Below are 18,346 nucleotides of genomic sequence, written 5' to 3'. Positions count from 1 at the left end.
ATCTGGTATTCCCTATATAGCCTGCAAGCACCTTTGTACCCATGCAACTGCACCTGTATTGATCCTGGCAACCATTACTGTATTCTATTTCTGATAAAGGTATAAAAGTCTGATTGATTGTAATAAACTTGTCTCAGCCTCAGTCTTACTGAGATCCCTCTAACCCAGCCTGAGTTTTCATTCCTGCCAACCATATTAGGAGACCCTGGTTTGGTACATAAGTGCTGGCATTCATCAACAGCATTTCTGCAACATGAATAAAAGTCACACTAAGACAAATGTTGTGTGTGGCAAAATAAACTGAATGCTATTCTCTATCTAGACATGACAGAATCACCAGAACACATTCCTTCAAGGATCATTTATTACTATTAGAGTGTGAAATATCTATAGACTATGGGCTGATTTTGTAATGAATGCTTTTCCATCTCATGATATTGGTTTCTGTTTGTTTATGTCATACTATCAGACGTTTATATTAAATAAGAGATGCAAAGTTTAGGGAGAGCAGAATCTTCCATAAAAAAGGATGCTATTGGTTTTGTTGTGCCTGATGAAGAAAAGGAATGGATGATCTGCATTGAATTCAATGGAAGGTGTCTTAATTCGAAAATCAACCTCACTTCCAGTGCCAGCTGCCGCCTCTGTGCCTTCTTCATTTATTTCCACAAAAGTCTTGTGGAAAACATTGGACAAAAATAGGTTTCTCTCTGAAGACATGTTCGAGAAATCAGCTTTGCTCTGGTTAAAAGCATCGGTCATCCCCATACTGCTCAGGGCTGACTTCAGATCATAACTCTCTTCCAGTTTGAACTTGGGGAGGTAGAGCTGCACTTCGAAGGTGTCCATCATGTCTGCACTGGTCCACTCATTCAGTTTCTCATAAGTGATGGCTCTTTCCAGCTGCAAGATTGGAACCCAAGAAGAGTCAGTAAATCAGAAAGAGAAAAAGGCCATAGAGGAGATTATTTGCTCTTTCTACTTAGGGAAGCAAAACACACATTTGGAAATCCACTGGTAAAGTGATGAAAACTTGCTGTTGACCTACAGAGTCTCCATTTTATAGATAACAGCTCTCAGGAAATAGAAGAATTAGACTTAATTTTGAAAGGAAAATACTTCTAACATAGTATGTAAGATGTCAATTATACTAAAATATCCCAATCTAACCAAGCATTTGGATTGTTCATACACAAAGCACATACTGTAGTGTAAGTTGTTTGTTAGGACATGAATGAGTCTTTGTTTTCAACTTGATTGGATTAGAAGCCATTAACAGATAAATTAAGCATGGTTCTGATTGTATCCGTGAGAACATTTATACAGAGAGCTAGATAATGAGGACTCTCATGTAATAAACATGTTAATCTATGGATAAATTCAAACTCTGAATAATCTATTGAGATGTGACAAAATTGGAGAAGGTGGTGCCTGATGGACAATGCATGTCCTTGATGGCTCTGTGTTACTCTGGCCCCTTCTGCCTAGAACTTCCTGCATACCATGATGTGAACTACTCTGCCATAACCTCTTTGTCAGGATGGGCTGAAATCAAGAGCAAAATCAATCTTTTCTCTCCTAAGATGTTTCTGTTAGGAGTAAAGTACCAGCAACAATAAACTGACTGACACAGGGCACAACTTCTCATTTCCTTAACATGGGAAACAGTTTGTTGAAAACAAAAGCTCAGATAAAATAAAATGTCTATACTTTATAATCACAATATTATAAGCTATGTCAAGAAAGAATGAAAAGGGGGGAAACCCTCCAAATCTTATGAGTACATTTTTATAGTGAGTGTATGATACCTTTACTCCTCTTTATAATTTAAAAGTTCTAAGAATAATGTATGAATGTGTACATACATCTAATTGTATATGTAAATAGATTTCACTTTTATTGATAAGTTTGTTTCAAGCCATATACTTGTGCTCATTTGGGAGCTTTGTAGACCCAAGCATTAAATGTAAGTGACATACTTGTGAAGGTACACATTGATATATGACAATATCTTCACCTCTGACCCTGGATTCCTAAGAAGTAACTCATTATGATTGCAATGGTAATCAATCTACACAGGCCTTACTGTTCCCATCCTTCACAGTTTCACACATTTTCAAAAGCAATGTAAAAATATTGTCTTTATACTAGCAGAGCCATGGAAACCTACTAACATGAAGAGCATGATACAAATGAAAAATTAGACTCTAGGCAAAGAAAGACAGGCTATCTATTGTAAGAGAGGCTAATGTTCCATTTCTGCGTCTATTTGCTTAGACACATGATATGGTCAGGCTTAATAGGGTGATTGGCCTAAATGGAGATGGTAAGGGGTGAAGATTTTTCTCCCGAAGACTTTTATTTGATAAAAATAAAAGTTTTTAAAAAATTGTGGAACACACTATACTTAAGAATATATGTACTCATGTATAAATGCAAGTGATTAAAAAGATTAATTTTGGGCCTAGAGAGATGATGAAATGGTTAAGAGTACTAGCTGCTCTTCCAGAGGACTCAGATTTTTATCCCAGCACCTCCATGATGGCTTACAGCTATCTATATATCTCCAGTTCCATGACATCCAATATGCTCTCCTGGTCACCACAGACACTGCACACACATAGTGCATAGATATACATGCAAGCAAAACACCGTATACACAAAATAATAAAATAAAATGAAAATTAAAAAGATTCATTTGGAGCTGGGATGCAGTTCTAGCCTAGAAAGCCTGTTTAGCACACAGAGGCCCTGGGTTTGATCTGAGGCACCACAAACGAAGTTAATCCTCACCAAGAGTTTCTGTGTACATCACTCTGAAGTGGGTCTGCAAATGGCTTCCATGCAAAGATGTAGTCCTGTCGTTCCCCCGCCCCCTCGTACAACAAGGATTATTAAACAGGAAAGCCCTTTATGCAGGTTCCAGGTTCCCACAAGCTGTTTCTTCTGCAGGTAAACACCTGGTTTCCACAAGCAGTGGCCATCCAGACTACTCTTGCACCCCAACCAAGTCATCCAGGCACTATTTCTGCTTTCTCCCTCTGCCATCTGGAGTCCCTCAGCCAGTTACAAGCCATGTCCTGCTTAACAATGAATTATCAGGGTTCTAAAAGTCAGGCCAAACTGTAAACACTCTGTTCTACTAACTTCCATCTGCTGATATGCCAAATAATACAGTATAAGGAAATTGTCATCAATCTATGATGAAATTAGATGAAATTTTAAGATGACGTGGCTAATTTATTTTATCAAAGGTAATTCTACTCTATTCTTACAGTCTTAACATTGAAATACCTTTTAAAAACAGAAAGACACGGTTAATAACATCTTGGTTTGTTTAATATAATAAAAAATTAGCAATTCTAGATAAAAATTCATCTTGAATTAGGTAGTTTCTACTAGCCTAAGAAGATCCAAGGCAACCCGATGTATGATCCAAACTTGTGATAAGAGCCTTTATATCTGTGTACATGTGGCTATGTATATGCCCATCTTGTGCTAGAAATGTCTATAGTTATATAACTTATTAAAAACAGTAATATTAACTTTATAGAATTTTGTAGAGTACGAGTACTGTTTGAAGAGAAAGCAGCCGGGGTTAAAGTGTGTTAGTTGATTGCCTTCCTGTGCAGAAATTTAAGAGCAAGGAGGCCAAGTCCACACGCTTTTCCCTTTAAAGCCCAGGGAAAAAGCACAGAATCCATTTTATGTCAGACAGACTGATGTATCTACCTGTTTCAGGCCATTCACATCTTCCGGCAGCAGCAGAAGCAGGCTGAGGTCACGGTTCTGATAGTAGAGTTGAAGGCCTATGGTTTCCAGCTCCTCGATGTGGAAGACTTGAAGATTCTTTTTCAATGACATCATTTGCACTGGTTTGCTCGTAGTCTGTAAAAACGAACAACAAAGTCACAAAAAAGAGGTTTCATCAGTCTTCATCCTGTTTCTCTTTGTCTTAGACGTTAGTAAGACAAAGTCTTCCTGATGTAGCTTCTGGAAAATTCTACTAACAATATCAATGATAGTAAGCAAGGGAGCTCCTGTCTGTAACATCTACTGATCAACCTGTTTATGCCATAATAAGTAAATTCTACCAAATGCTTAGGAGCAGAAACACATGAAAACCATGTAAATGCTAGTGATCCAGAAATTAAGGGCAATTTTACACACAAACATTTGAGAGCTCTAGAAAGTATTTTCAGTATCTTAAAAACTGAAATGCATCCAAAAAAAAAAAAAAAACTTAGCAATAGACTAGGAAAAAAAATTTGTAAAGTGTCAGACAAGGGACTTCTGTTAAAATGTGTACAAGTACCTACAAAGACCAGAAGAGGGCATCAGATCCCCTGGAGCTCTAGTTACAGACAGAAGTTCCCCCACTGAGTGCTAGGAATAAAACCTTGGTCCTTTGGAAGAGCACTAAGAGCTCTTAACTGATAAGTCGTGTCTCCAGCCCCATGTGAAGTATTTTTAAACAAAATCAACTGCAAATGAAACCACAAGGAACTTTCTGCAATCCAGTGTTACAGACATATTGTTTACCATTGAATGTGGAGCAGAGGCCATTCAGGAGGCCTCCAGCACACGCTGAGGAGGCCTTGTAGTCAGGCCATTGATTGAGATACAGTGATGGTTTCCAGGGTACACACAAGGGCTCCAACTAGCGTCCTCTTCAGATCTCACTGTTAAAATCAGCAACTAAGGCATTCTATGTCAGCTGGCTTTGAGGTGCTAAGAGGTTCTCTCTCTAGGAATTTAAAATGAGGCTTCTCAGCCTATTCTCCAGGACACAAGAGATGCTGCAAGCAGCTATGTTTGTCCACTGTGGATTAGAAACAGAAAAAATCTAGAGTTCAGCCAGTGAGAAAAATGATGGAAGAAATTCAGTGGGGGAAAAGAAGTGAGAAAAAATTTCCTGACAACATTTTGATTCAGCTACACTCTAGCCTGCTGCAGTTTGGGTCTTAAGTGTATCACAAAGGCCGTGTGTGGAAGTCTTGGAAGTCTTGGTTGCTAGCTGCTGATGCTGCAGGGATGCTGTGATCTGTAGGAGCTGGGGCGGGCTTAGTAAGGAGGTTAGATCTCAGGACTATTGGGACCCTAGTCTGTCTGTCTGTCTGTCTGCCTGTCTGCCTGTCTGTCTCTCCCCCTCCCACTCTCTCTCTCTTCCTTCCCCTCCCTCCAACTGCTTACTCCTCCCCTGCCATAAAGTGAGTAACTGCTTCATGATTGGCTTTCTGCGTCAATGTTTGCTGGGACAAGTGAACATGGACTAGAACTCTGAAATCATGGGCTACCATCTTTCCTTTTTTCTAGTTGTATTTTTGTCATGGTGATGGCAAACTGACAGTCCTCAGAATCTCTCAGATCTATCTCTAACTTTGTATCATCCCCACCCCACATACATACATACACATCCTCTTTATAAATAATGGACTTAGTAGAAACAATAGACCTTATAGTGGGATAATCTTTGATTCTGGAAAGTTTAATTCAGACACACCTCCATTTCCTTAACTACCTCTATTTCTCAACTGAGAAATAAATATAAAACCCACCCTACCCAGCTCCCATGTGCTTAGTAGCATGAAGTGATAAGTTATGCAAATAGACTGTATTCAGAGAAAAGCAATGCAGCAGGATGGTTTAGTAGATGGGAACAAAAAAGCTTCCAGCCCAGTCTTTCCTTCTCTAATAAGAGCCAGGACACAGGAAGATACCATTAGGAAACAAAGCAGATTTAATATAGGATCTGTTTTAACACGGTCATGTGACGATTCAGTGTCTTTTAGCCAGCTCTTACTTTGTTTATTCGGAAAGGCCTTTCAGTGGTGTTCTGCGCTGAGAACTGATGCTCCCAGACCCCTTTAAAATAAAGGGCGTTCACCAGAACCATCTTGGTCTTGGAGTCTACTGAGTCGTCAGGAAGGAGATTTGGAATTTTACCTGTAAGAACAGACAGATTTCAAAATGGCTAGTGGAATATGTATACCTTAATTAGATAATCAGATTTCCATTTTTTTCTAGAAACAAAGTTTTCTTTTAAAAGTCTGTTTTCAGATATTTCAGAAATAGAACAATTTAGTAGTACACTTTTTCTCAAGAGCCATGAGGAGGGAGAGAAATTCTTGAAAAATGATATACTAACTTCTCCAATAATCATCATTTCACAGCTACAGTAAACAAATACATAGCAGTTTCCACAGTCTTTGAGGACTATTGTAACTTAAAGTTTTTCCTAAAATGCTAATTCATGAATCAAAGCAAGAAAATGAAATGTGGTGCTGATTACATAGAAGGAAGACACGAAGTTATTGTTTGCAGATAATATGGTTAACAAAGAAAATGAACTGAAAAACAAATGAAAATTTGTTATGAATGTTGACTTACACTACTTCACAGGCAATATATTTTTCTCCTAGCAATAGATAATAGGAAAGATATAGTTGCGTCTTGGTGCTATATCACATCTATAAACATCGGTTTAGTTAGATCGTTAGTTTATTTGTTTGTATGTTTGACAAAACATCTTTTTAAGTAGCCGAAGGCTAGTATGGAGCACTCAACAGGTAGCCTAAGCAGGCCACAAATGCATAATCTTTCTGATTCTATCTCAGTGGGATGAGATTATAAATATGTGCCACCCAGCTTACTAAATTAGTATTAAGCCACAGAACCTGGTGTCTGCCAAGGATCCGAAACAGAAAGTTAGCTTCAGTGAAGTGCTCTTAACAAGCTGGATTCAAAATCATCAGTTTCTCCTTTCCCCTGGGCCAGAAATCAGACCATCATCTCAAGCACACTTAGCTGTGATTTCTTTGTAGTTCCTTTTATTCTGAACAGTCCATTGTTTTTTTTGAAAACTTTGACACCTTTGAAAGATTTGCCCTTTGTTGTGCAGAATGCTCTCAAATTCTCAATTTGAGTTTATCTGATTGTTTTTTGAGATAATATTAAGAATATAATTTTTTGTGAGGAGATCATTGTATGTTCAATTTTCCACCCCTCCAAAATGTTTGCGTTCTGAGCCCCAGGACCTGATATTATGTGTCTTTACTTGGAAAGGGAATTTCTGCAGATCAAGTTAAGATCATGTCATACTGAGTTAAAGTAATCCTCAGGCCAATGACTCATGCCTTCCAAGAAGGACATTTAAACACAGACATTAAATAAGAAACAATGAGAGCATGCGGGAACACAAAAGAGACTCAAGGAAGTCTAGGTGCAACAAAGACAAAGACAAGAATGATACATCCTCACTAAAGAACTGTTCTACATTGCCAGCAAACACCTCAAGCCAAGGGAAACACACACACCCCCTCCCTCACCAAGTACAGCTCTGGAGACACATGGATTTTGACTTTTGGCCTCCAGAGCTATAGTGGGATAATTTTTTTTGTACCCCAAACACTAACAATAAATGATCATGCACCAGTAAAATGTTGCATGTGTCCCACAGTTCTACTAAAGAAATACATAGGGATATGGCACAATTTCATACAAATAAGATGACGCCTGGAGCAAGCCCTGGATGTGCACTGGATGACAGCTCACCTCCCGTCTGGCCTTCCACCCAAGAGTTGATCTCTGCTCGGATCTGGCCAGAAGCTCCGACAAAGTTAACAGACTGCGGTTCTGCACCAAAGTATGTTTGCATGTCCTTCAAATATTTCTGAAAGATATAGATAAAATCTGCTTCTGTACAACTTGTCCAAAAGTGAGCCATCAAAGCTGTGTACACTATTTAAAACAAAATCAATTGAGAACACCTGCTCCCACTCTGCACCTCCTCTCTCTATTTCATCACTCCTGGTATCTGTTAAAATAAAAACGTAATCCTCTTCAAACCACCATACAGAACGCCAGGTAGAGAAGGAAAAGCTGCCTACCCATCGTTCTGGGTTGGCACTCCCTTCTGGACTATTTTTAGATACTATTTATTTTATTTTTGATATTATAATTGCATTATTTACCCCTTTCTTTTCCTCCCTCCAAGTCTTCCCATATACCTCTCCTTGATCTCTTTCAAATTCATGGCCTTTGTTTTTCATTAATTGTTATTATATACACGTAGGTATATGTATATGCATATATATTCCTGAATACATAAACACAACCTGCTCAGTCCATACAATGCTACTTTGCATGTATGTTTTTTGTTGTGTTTTATTCGGGCCTGGAACTGAGAGTAGAATGAAAAGAGAAGATTATAAATCACAGAAGTTACCCAGTGGCCAGATGGTATTGAGAGTTGGGCGTGGCTTTCTGTGTAAGGCATGGGAACACAGGAGACCAGTGGGTCTGCAAGTTGATTGCTTGTGGTCTCTAAGGCCACAGAAACTTACAGCAACCTGAAGAAAACTATATTCTTCCAGACAATGTGAAGTGAGGCCAAAGGCCTCACCAGTCATTTTGAGGGGGTGGGCAAGGCCTTGTTGTGATGATATTATGTTCCCCAAAATATTGTGAAGCCTAATAAACTTATCTGGGGTCAGAGAACAGAACAGCCACTAGATATAGAGGCCAGAAAATGGTGGCACACACACCTTTGATCCTAGCATTCCAAAGGCAGAGATCCGCCTGGATTTCTGTGAGTTCAAAGCCACACTGGAAACAGTCAGGCATGGTGACTCACGCCTTTAATCCTAGGAAGTGATGGCAGGAAACCAAGGTATATAAGGCATGAGGACCAGGAACTAGAGCCTGGTTAAGCTTTTAGGCTTTTGAGCAGCAGTTCAGCTGAGATCCATTCAGATGAGGACACAGAGGCTTCCAGTTTGAGAAAACAGGATCAGTTAAGGAATTGGCAAGGTGAGGTAGCTGTGGCTTGTTCTGCTTCTCTGATCTTTCAGTGTTCACTCCAATACCTGGCTCCAGGTTTCTTTTTATTAATAAGACCTTCTAAGATTCCTGCTACACCTTGTCTCTGGCATTTTGATACTCCACGCCAGGCACCGATTACAGCTAGCTGTAACTCAGGCTGCAGCTGCTGCAGCACCCACCATGGGAACATAACTGGCTTTCCCTGGGGAGGTGCGGTGTTGAGTCCTTCAGTTTGCTTACTTGGACAACTTGTAAGAATTCATCCTGTCCCCAAGACATGGCTTAAAGGTTGTGAGGTCCGCATCGGTATTTATAATCCAGCAAAAATAAAACATAAATATGAGGCACTACACTCTGTTGATTCACCTGTAGACTCATAAGAAGGTATGCAGATACCCGTATCCCTTTTGTTTTGAGTACAGTGCTACTAAGCTCAACTTTTTATTGGTAATGAGTCAAGTAGGATTCCAAAAGCCTGCCAGTAATGAGACTGTCTTTAAGGCTCTATCTAGATGGTTTTGTGGATTCTGGATTAATAAAGCCCAAGGCCCTAAGACTTGAAGAACTCACTGATGTGGCAACCATCACACGCTTGAAACCACACAGAATAACTGCTTCTCATCTGTCCTGTCCAGCCGCTTGCTCTTTGCCCTTCTGTGCTTGAGTCTGCTACTCTTTAATCTTTTTCAAATGATGTGATGCACAAACTTAACAGAGAAAATGACTGACTGGACTCTGAGGAGCACTTGAGTCTTAATGGGACAGGGTCACCATGGTTACTACTGGTGGGATTTTAACCATCAGCAAAAGAAGGAACTTGGCATCATTTCATGTTCCATATTGACAAAATCTCTAAAATCCTGTTGTGGGTACTTCCCTTTCCTCTCCTCTCAAGGTCATCTTTGTTCCCAGGGACAACCTCTAGTCACAGTCCTACACACCACTTTTGGCTCCTTCAGTCCTACCCTGCTATTACATCACTCAATGTTTTCCTGTGAAACAAATGTTAGCTCAAGGAGCCATTCCTGTGGCAGACCCAATACTGTTTCTTTTTTTCAGAACTTGGCATTCACAATTGTTGTAAAATAATTGATTACCAGGAAATACTATCCACATTAAGATTTTCTCTGGGGCCCGTAGAGAAATGTGTATTTTATTGCTGGTTCTTGCTCGCCTTTTCTTTTTCCATTAATCAACAAAAGACATTTACACTTACGTTATGAAATGGATATGTTTTCTCCCCATATATCCTATTGGCTGTTTTGAGTAAGTAAGAATTTCCAGGCTTGAGGATTTCTGCAGCAAGGGTCTGGAAATCGGAATATATTTCTTCAACCTTGTCTGAGTTAAGTTCCTTTATAAGAAAGGGGATTAGAAAAAAAGCGTTGAACAAAAGTCAAATAATATATGACTAATCTATAGTTCAGTGAAATTATTTGGTGTATTGCAAGCATAAAATGAATGCAATTTACTTAAAATAGATAAAAAATGTTTTCTTTGATGTTACTAGTATAAAACCTTAATGAAGGTACCTTTCCTTCACAGGTAGCTTATAAAAACTTCAAAAGTCAAACAAAACTTTCAAAGGGATAAAAAGGAAGATAAGACAAGAAGGAATCAGGACTACTACAAAACACAGACACTCTGGATTCTGAAAAATATCCCAATATATTTAATCCAAGAAAGGGACTGGTTAAACTGACCACAAAATACATGTATTAGAAGTAACCCTCCACAAGTGTCAAATGGATACTAAATATATACATACGATTTTTCTCTTCTTTTCGTTATCGGGGCCAGATTTGAAGTTCCGGCCTCTGTCTAATTGAAGTACCTACAATTTCAATAAAAAAGCAAGTGAATACACTTTGCAGAGAAGTACCCATATGAAATAACATATCTGTAAATATGAATCAGTAATTCTTATGAACACAGAACATAAATAACTGAACAAAGAGGTTCCAATTGAACTATATAATGTAAATAGAGTGACTCAAGAGCTCTTTGAAAGAAATTTTTTAAAAATCTATTTTAAGTTTCTAGTGGCAGGGTGTGGTGATGCACACCTTTAATCCTAGCCCTTGAGAGGCAGAGACAGGAGGATCTCCGTAAGTTCCAGGCCAGCTTGGTCTACAAAGTGAATTCTAGAACAGCCAGGGCTACACAGAGAAACCCTGTCTGGAAAAACAAAATAAAAAACAAACGAGTTACTCATGACTTCATTGTCATACACGTCAGGATATTTGTAACAACGTTGGAAATATCCTGAAGTAAAAGTCTCTTGTTTTCCAAAGAGAGATAAGTGTCAGAGTACAATTCCACTAAAGTTAACACCTGCATGTAGAGAGAAGACGTGTTTTACAGTGGTATATACTTCATGCATAAAGGAAGGAAATCCTGGAATTTTGTGGCAACAAAGGTAGAACCAGGATCCCATACGTGGAAACTTATGAAGTTTATTTCATAGAAATTAACAGATGGTATGAAATATGATTTTTTTGTCTCTAATTCATCTAATTAGGTTCCTGGCACAGAATTGTCACAACCTTTATTATTTATTATTTATTATTTCCCAAGTGACTAGAACATTAGGACAGAATGGAACAACATTTGTGCCTCCTGCATTCGCTTCCTCTTGGCCCCTTTCACCTGCTCCCATCTAACATCCAAGCCTTAGATACCAGTTTCTCTTCCTCAAGATGGATAAGAGACACTTCAACTGTGACAATGCCATCAAGACATCCTCTGACATTTCCTGTTTGATAGATGCTCTTAGGAAAATCAAACAAACAAACAAGAAAGATCACTTGCTCCATACCTAGAGAATGAATTCAGCATAAAGGAACCAAGGAAACAGGACAGCCAGCCTGTCTGGGTTTCCTCAGTGTCAGTCTGTTAGCCTCAGAATGCACTCCTGCCCAGTATCCTTCTACATGACTGTCATCATTCAAAAACACAATCAAGTGTCCCCCAAAACCCCAGAAGACAGGGTTCAGAAAGCAGGTGAGGATCTGCAGATCTCCAGAGGTTTGTGCCCTGGGAAAGGTCATGGAAGCTGTCAGCCTTTGTCCTCCATACGTTACCTCACCCTTTCTTCATCTTCATCCTTTGTAGTATTCTTTATAATGAGCCAATAAATAAGCATTTTCCTGAGGTCTGTGAGCCACACTAGCAAATTAACTGAGATTAATGAAGGTGTTGTGGGAACTTTGGTTTATAGCTGGCTGTTCAATCAGAAGCATAGCCCAGAGCTCTGACTGAATCTGAAATAGAGAAGAAACCTTGGAGACCAAGCCTCCATCTGTGGGATCTAATGATACTTGTGGGTACAATGTACCAGAATTTAGTGAATTTGAGTACATACTATGTAGAACACCTCCAACATCCAGTGTCAGAGTGGTATATGCTGTAAAAACTATATTAGAATAAAGTAGGTTTGAGTTTGTTTTGTCTCTATATCCTCAATGGAAATAGGGAGAAATATGGAGGGAGACTGATCTGGTACCAAAGTACAGACAGACCACAGCAATAAGGTTGACTACTCTGCCCCATAGCAAGGTGAAGACAGTTCACAATGATCTATTCTATATTATAAGAAGGATTAGAAGACAGGCCTTCAGAGCTTCCTAAAACAGAAGTGCAAATGTTGAAGGGGAGGAAAACATCATTATTATGCACTGTATAAATGTGTTACCACGCTGTACCCCAGAATAAGTGTATAAATTAAACAGGAAAAATGAAATGACACAGTGTTCAATTGATACCATCATTTAGGTAACTTAATCAAAACTACTATTGCTCCAATTATCTGGAAAAATCAGGGATTTGGGTTCTTTTTCTAGTTAATTGCTTTATTTCTCATTAACACAACTCAATATATACAGACATAACCTTCACGTTCACCCCAGCATTTCACTGGAAAGCTGGCAGGAAGGATGCTCTTCTCCTGTTTCCTCTCAACTGTTCCACAGTGTACCAGGAGATGACGGACTGGAGTAAGGACCACCTGCCCTAGGATAATTAGGTGCATAGCAAGTGCATTAGACTCACTGCAAGCTATTAAGAGTTACATTATGCACAAGCATTACCCAGGCATATATTCATGTGAAATGAACTCAAAATGGAATCTACCTAAAAACAAATCTGTAGGTGAGCCTTGTTAACCAATTAAAAATCGTTTAGTTGTATTCACATATATGTACATATGGCTTTTTGGCATATATTTTACTACATATGTATATTATATAATGATGTATTTTTATCTTACAAAATATGATCTTCATATTTAAGTACTATCTCTGAGCTCTTTAGATTTAGACAAGCACCTGGGTTTTAAACAGAGGTGTGACCAAACAAAGCATGAAAACAGAATTCTTTTGTTATTGTTTTGTTTAAGATAGGGTCTCACTTTACAGTCTGGGCTGACATACACTTCACTATGTTCTACAGGCTGGTCTATTACTCATAGCTCTCCTCCTCCCTCAATCTCAAGTGCTGAGATTATAGGAGTGAGCCACTACATACAGCTAGACTTCCTTAATTTTCTCTATCAGAGTGATGCTGAATAGTTCTATTACTTAAAGTCTGAATATTAGTTTTAAAAAGAAGTTTATCATCAAAATAAAACTGTTTGGTTCTAAACTAAAGTGTACGACCTCATCGTTTATTTTTCTGGAGGATACAAGTTCTTAAAGAATTTTCCAAAGATCAACTTTCCCTTTGGTGAGACACAATGTTACCATGTTGCTCTGACTAGCCTGGAACTTGCTATTTAGATCAGGCTTGCCTTGAACTCACAGAGATCTGCCTGCTGAGATTAAGGTCGTGTGTCACCACACTTGGCCCCAAACAATAAATTCAAATGGATTTCTTTCATTGGACATAATTTTCTAAATGTTTTGAGAGATATTGTTGTAAAATGAGGACCCAACTGAAATTTTTTAAATTAGATTTCATTAAATCTCATTTAGCATTGAGACTGTGGAGTTTTCCCACTCACCTGGGACATCTGGGCTGCAGTGGTACCTTTGGTACCCAAATACACCATAGCCAAGGAAGTTGAGATGCCCCAAGGAGAAAAGAACATATTTTTACCCTCAGCAGATTCAGCTAGCTTTTTGCTAAACTCCAAGGCAAACTGGTTGATGGATACTGCTAGAGAAGCCATTGGGTATCTATAAAAAGCATAAGAAAGAGAACATACAAATATTAAATATTTTCCATTTAATTTATTTTTTGTAAAAGCATCTGTCCAAACAGGGATACAACTATCCTTAAGAACTGAGTTGATTTTAACAAAATTCTATCCATTCACCGCTTCTGTCTTATATATTCTAACACTTAAAAACACAGAATGTAAGAGGCTTACCTTAAAGGGTTGGGCTAACGTGCCCCAGACAACAGCTGGATTATGACCAGTTGTCAGCTGAGTGCCATGGCACAGTTTTTCCATTTCCTTTACGTTTATTACTTTTATGCCTCTGTGTGGTCTTTCCAAGCTCCTTTGGAATAATATTTTCTTCATATATTGCCTTGTATACCCAACAGCATGTAGTTCAGCACTTTGCCCCAAGTAGTTATGTATAGGTACTTTTCTATTATTTACATATAGTCTTTACTGTTGGGATACACTAAGTATTATTTACTTTAATTTGATACTATGCACAATTAAATTGGAAATTCTTAAACAGAAATTAAGAGTACTTTCCCTTTTTTCTTATTCACTTTTCTTTAACAAAAGAACTTAAAATTTTCCAATTTTTATATTATTAAATTACATTATATTACATATATTACATTCATCTTCTAAATTTCACTTCTAATTGCCCTGGAATTTTTATTTAAAATGCCTTTAAAACTGAGTATCTATTAAATATATATTTTTTAACCTACCATTATTCTATAGTCAAATAATATTCAAATTAATTAAATGATTGATACCAAACGCCTATACCTGGGACCTTCTGTGAGTACCTGTGCTGTGTAGAGTTGAGTCTTGTCCCAACATCAGATTTCTACTGAGAAATCTACAACAAAGGCTTTGGGAAAGTCAGGATATCTCTCTGTGGTCAAAAACTGGAATCAAAGACAAGTGTGTGTGGATTTGGGTTACAGCATGACCTCATGTGATTTTTTTTTAAGTGATTCTTTTGAAATCCCTTCCACACATAAAGTTACACCTGACCAAACAGCTTCCCAGACTCAGGGTCACACCCAAGGTGTGGTTTCTACCCACTATGAAGTCTCAGGATAGGCCTCGGTAAATACTCTGAAGAAACATAACCCCTTCCTTTGGTTACTTTACACTCTCACAAATCCTTGGACATTTGCCAGTATCCCTTCTCACACAAATATCACCTTAGAAATAACTACTTCCTTAAAGATTATATTCATTCAGGTCACATTTTGACTATACAATTTATATTTTTAAAACTCATGAAGTATATTCACAATAAAAATGCCTGGTTCTGTTGCAAAGCACATTAACCAGCAAGGGCAGAGCAAGCAACATCACAAGGCCTGGGAATTTTATATCTCAGTATGCAGATTACACTTAGTATATAACTTATTTGTTGTGGGATATTATTTTCAAGTGTGTTACATTTGTTTATGCTGTGGAACATTTGTTTTAATGATATAAAGATGTGTTGCATTCTTTTATGTTGCGTTTTTTTTAACTCTATGAAGCTGTGTTACTTTGCCTGTCTAAAACACCTGATTGGTCTAGTGAAGAGCTGATTGTCCAGTAGCTGGGCAAGAGAGAGAAATAGGCCAGGCTGGCAGGCAGAGAGAATAAGTAGGAGGGGAAATCTGAGAGAAGAGGATTGAGGAATGAGGAAAGGAGGAGAAGAGGAGGATTCCAGAGGCCAGCCACCCATCTACACAGCCAGCCATGGAGTAATAGTAAAAGTAAGTTATACAGAAGTAGATAAAAACCCAGAGGCAAAAGGTAGATGGGGCTGGGCGATGGTGGCGCACGCCTTTAATCCCAGCACTCGGGAGGCAGAGCCAGGCAGATCTCTGTGAGTTCAAGGCCAGCCTGGTCTCCAAAGCGAGTTCCAGGAAAGGCGCAAAGCTACACAGAGAAACCCTGTCTTGAAAAACCAAAAAAAAAAAAAAAACCCCAAAAACAAAACAAAAGGTAGATGGGATAATCTAAGTTAAGAAAAGCTGGCCAGAAACAAGCCAAGCTAAGGTTGAACATATACGTAATAATAAACCTCTGTGTGATTTATTTGGGAGCTGGGTGGTGGGCCCCTCAAAGTGCCAAAGAATAAAAACAACAACAACAACACTATTCATGCACAATAACTTCCTGAAAATCGTACTTTTCTCTAATAAGAGAGATAGTCTTGTGTAAAAAGTTAATATTCTCTTATCTTTACTTTCACCAGTAACGTATTGAGTACAGCAGAACACACAAGAGAGAAAACTCTCTGACAGCTCGCATCTTTAAAAACCAACTATAACGAATCATTAATCTAGCCACCTAATCCAACAGTCAAAAATAGTTCCTGAAAGGTACAGAATTTTAAGATGAGTTTTTATTGAAAATAATTTAGATATAAGTATTGAACAATCAGAAGCTTAGTCTCTTTCTCTCTGGGTCTCTGTCTGTCTGTCTCTGTCTATCTGTCTGTCTGTATCTCTTCCTTCCTCTCTTTCTGTCTCTTTGTGTGTGTGTGTGCGTGTGTGTGTGTGTGTGCATGTGTGTGTATGTGTGTGTGTGTATACAGAAGCATTTGTGGGTACATATACATGTAGAGCCATAGGACAAGCTTCATGTTGTTTCTCAGGAGATGCCCACCATGTTTTTTCAGACAGGGTTATCACTAGCTTGAGATTTACCAAGTAGGTAGACTGGCTTGTCAGCAAGCCTCAAGGATCTACCTATCACCAACCCCCATTATAAATGGGAATCACCATGCCTGACTTTTTTTCTAAGTTCTGGGGATCAACCTCAGGTCCTCATGCTTGTGAGGCAAGTATTTTATTGATTTAACTATCTGCCCATCCCCCTACTGTATCATTTACAAAATGAATTGCTCTTTTGAAATTTTGAGAAGTTACAAACTGAATATATATATGATATATAAAAATATATCATATTAACTATACACATGGAAGAGAACATTAAGAAACTAAGGAAAAGATCATTAAAATCCATCAAAACACCATTATAAGCAAACATGCTTCTAGCATAAGAGCTTGGAAAGAACCTTAGAGCCACCCTAGTCCAATACTCCAATTTAATCTCCTAAGAAACTCAGGACCAGAGAAGTTAGATGAACTGACTAATGATGTATAGCTAACGGAACAGTGAAAAGTGCAACCCTATTCTCTCTGCTATGAATACAAGTCTTGGGGTCAATGAAGCTAATGGTCTGTAGAATTTTGATGGTAAGAGCAAGACTGAGTGATATAGGATCCACAGGGAGCAAAAGAAGCATAAAAGAGGGATGAGGAAGAAACAGAGGAGGCAACAACAGGGATGCAGTTGTTTTTGTCCCATGAAAGAATACCCAAGATCTCTTGCTTTACTGATGACAATGCTGAATCTTTATGAAACTTCACATAACAGAAGACAACATCTTAATTGCCTCCCAGGACTTCTTTGTTTCCCAGAGCCCTCTTCTGAGGAGTTATTATATTGGAGTGGTTCTAAAGAGTAAGGTGTGCTCAGGGGCTCAGATGTTCCACAGCCGTGAAAGAAGCTAAGGGCACACGGAATGCAGATAGGTGGGAGAATGAGTTATGTAGATGGCATGAACAAACCATTAGTTCCATTTATCAAAGTTCACACTGTCCACCCACCCCATCAGAAGGGCTGCAAAGACTGGGATTCAATTATTCTAAGAACGCTCTATTTCCCTTTGTTAAGTCGGCATATACAACTCAGTAGTTGGCAAATTGAAACATGACTGGAGGAAAGAAATCCACTCATGTTTCTCACAATTCCAAGTGGAACAGCTGAAGCTTCCTTGAAATTGTCTTCCTCTTAGTCAATCAAACTTCAAACTGGTTCAAAGTTAAGTAGCTGACTTGTACAGAAAAATGCTGAAAAAATAGAACCTCATCTATTATCCTGAGTTTTGGAGTCTTGGTAATTTGCTAAGCACTACAATAAGACAAAGATAAGCATTTTTAACCAAAGAAATATTTACAATACCTTATTTCCCTCTCCGGGAGCAGATTTGGCAAATTGTTCCTTTAGTAAGAGACTGTGGCTGGAGAGTGAGGTAACTTTTAACTGAAAAAACTTAAAATAATTGCAGCCCCTCCTTCTTCTGAGCCCCACCCTTGGTTCCCTTTCACAAGCCAGCACACTCTTCCTTTCAGGCTTATCTTGGGCAAAAGTTCAAATAAGTCAGAGCAGCAGACAACAGAGTTCTTTTCTGAGTTATTAATGACACACATTTTCCACATGGGACTGCATGTAGAGACATGAATTCTGACAAACTAACTCACACATTCCAAGCTAAATCCCTTCTACAGGTGGCTAGCTGACAGCAATCAACATGGT

At 38.6% G+C, this 18,346-nt stretch overlaps 1 protein-coding gene across 1 annotated transcript; it reads right to left on the bottom strand.

Annotated features, from left to right (window-relative positions):
• Positions 1–375: 375 nt before the first annotated feature.
• On the bottom strand, positions 376–18,047 carry Serpinb10 (serpin family B member 10). The gene is made up of 8 exons (XM_059280842.1): positions 17,993–18,047; positions 13,823–13,997; positions 10,592–10,657; positions 10,040–10,177; positions 7,555–7,672; positions 5,804–5,946; positions 3,733–3,888; positions 376–903 (listed from the first exon to the last, which is right to left on the bottom strand). The coding sequence occupies exons 2-8, from the start codon at positions 13,988–13,990 to the stop codon at positions 499–501; spliced, it is 1,194 nt and encodes a 397-aa protein (XP_059136825.1). The 5' UTR covers positions 13,991–13,997; positions 17,993–18,047; the 3' UTR covers positions 376–498.
• Positions 18,048–18,346: the final 299 nt, after the last annotated feature.

This window comes from Peromyscus eremicus, chromosome 15 (assembly GCF_949786415.1).
Source record: "Peromyscus eremicus chromosome 15, PerEre_H2_v1, whole genome shotgun sequence".
Lineage (NCBI taxonomy): Eukaryota > Metazoa > Chordata > Mammalia > Rodentia > Cricetidae > Peromyscus > Peromyscus eremicus.
Note: the sequence above shows the minus strand (reverse complement) of the source record. Positions and strands in the feature narration are given on the sequence as shown.

Excerpts from the sequence above, each read along its gene's own strand:
- Serpinb10 (XM_059280842.1), bottom strand. The coding sequence starts at position 13,990 with ATGGCTTCTCTAGCAGTATCCATCAACCAGTTTGCCTTGGAGTTTAGC. Across the intron at positions 5,947-7,554 it reads GGTGGAAGGCCAGACGGGAG|GTAAAATTCCAAATCTCCTT; the intron begins GTGAGCTGTCAT and ends CTGTTCTTACAG. Across the intron at positions 904-3,732 it reads ATGTGAATGGCCTGAAACAG|CTGGAAAGAGCCATCACTTA; the intron begins GTAGATACATCA and ends CCAATCTTGCAG.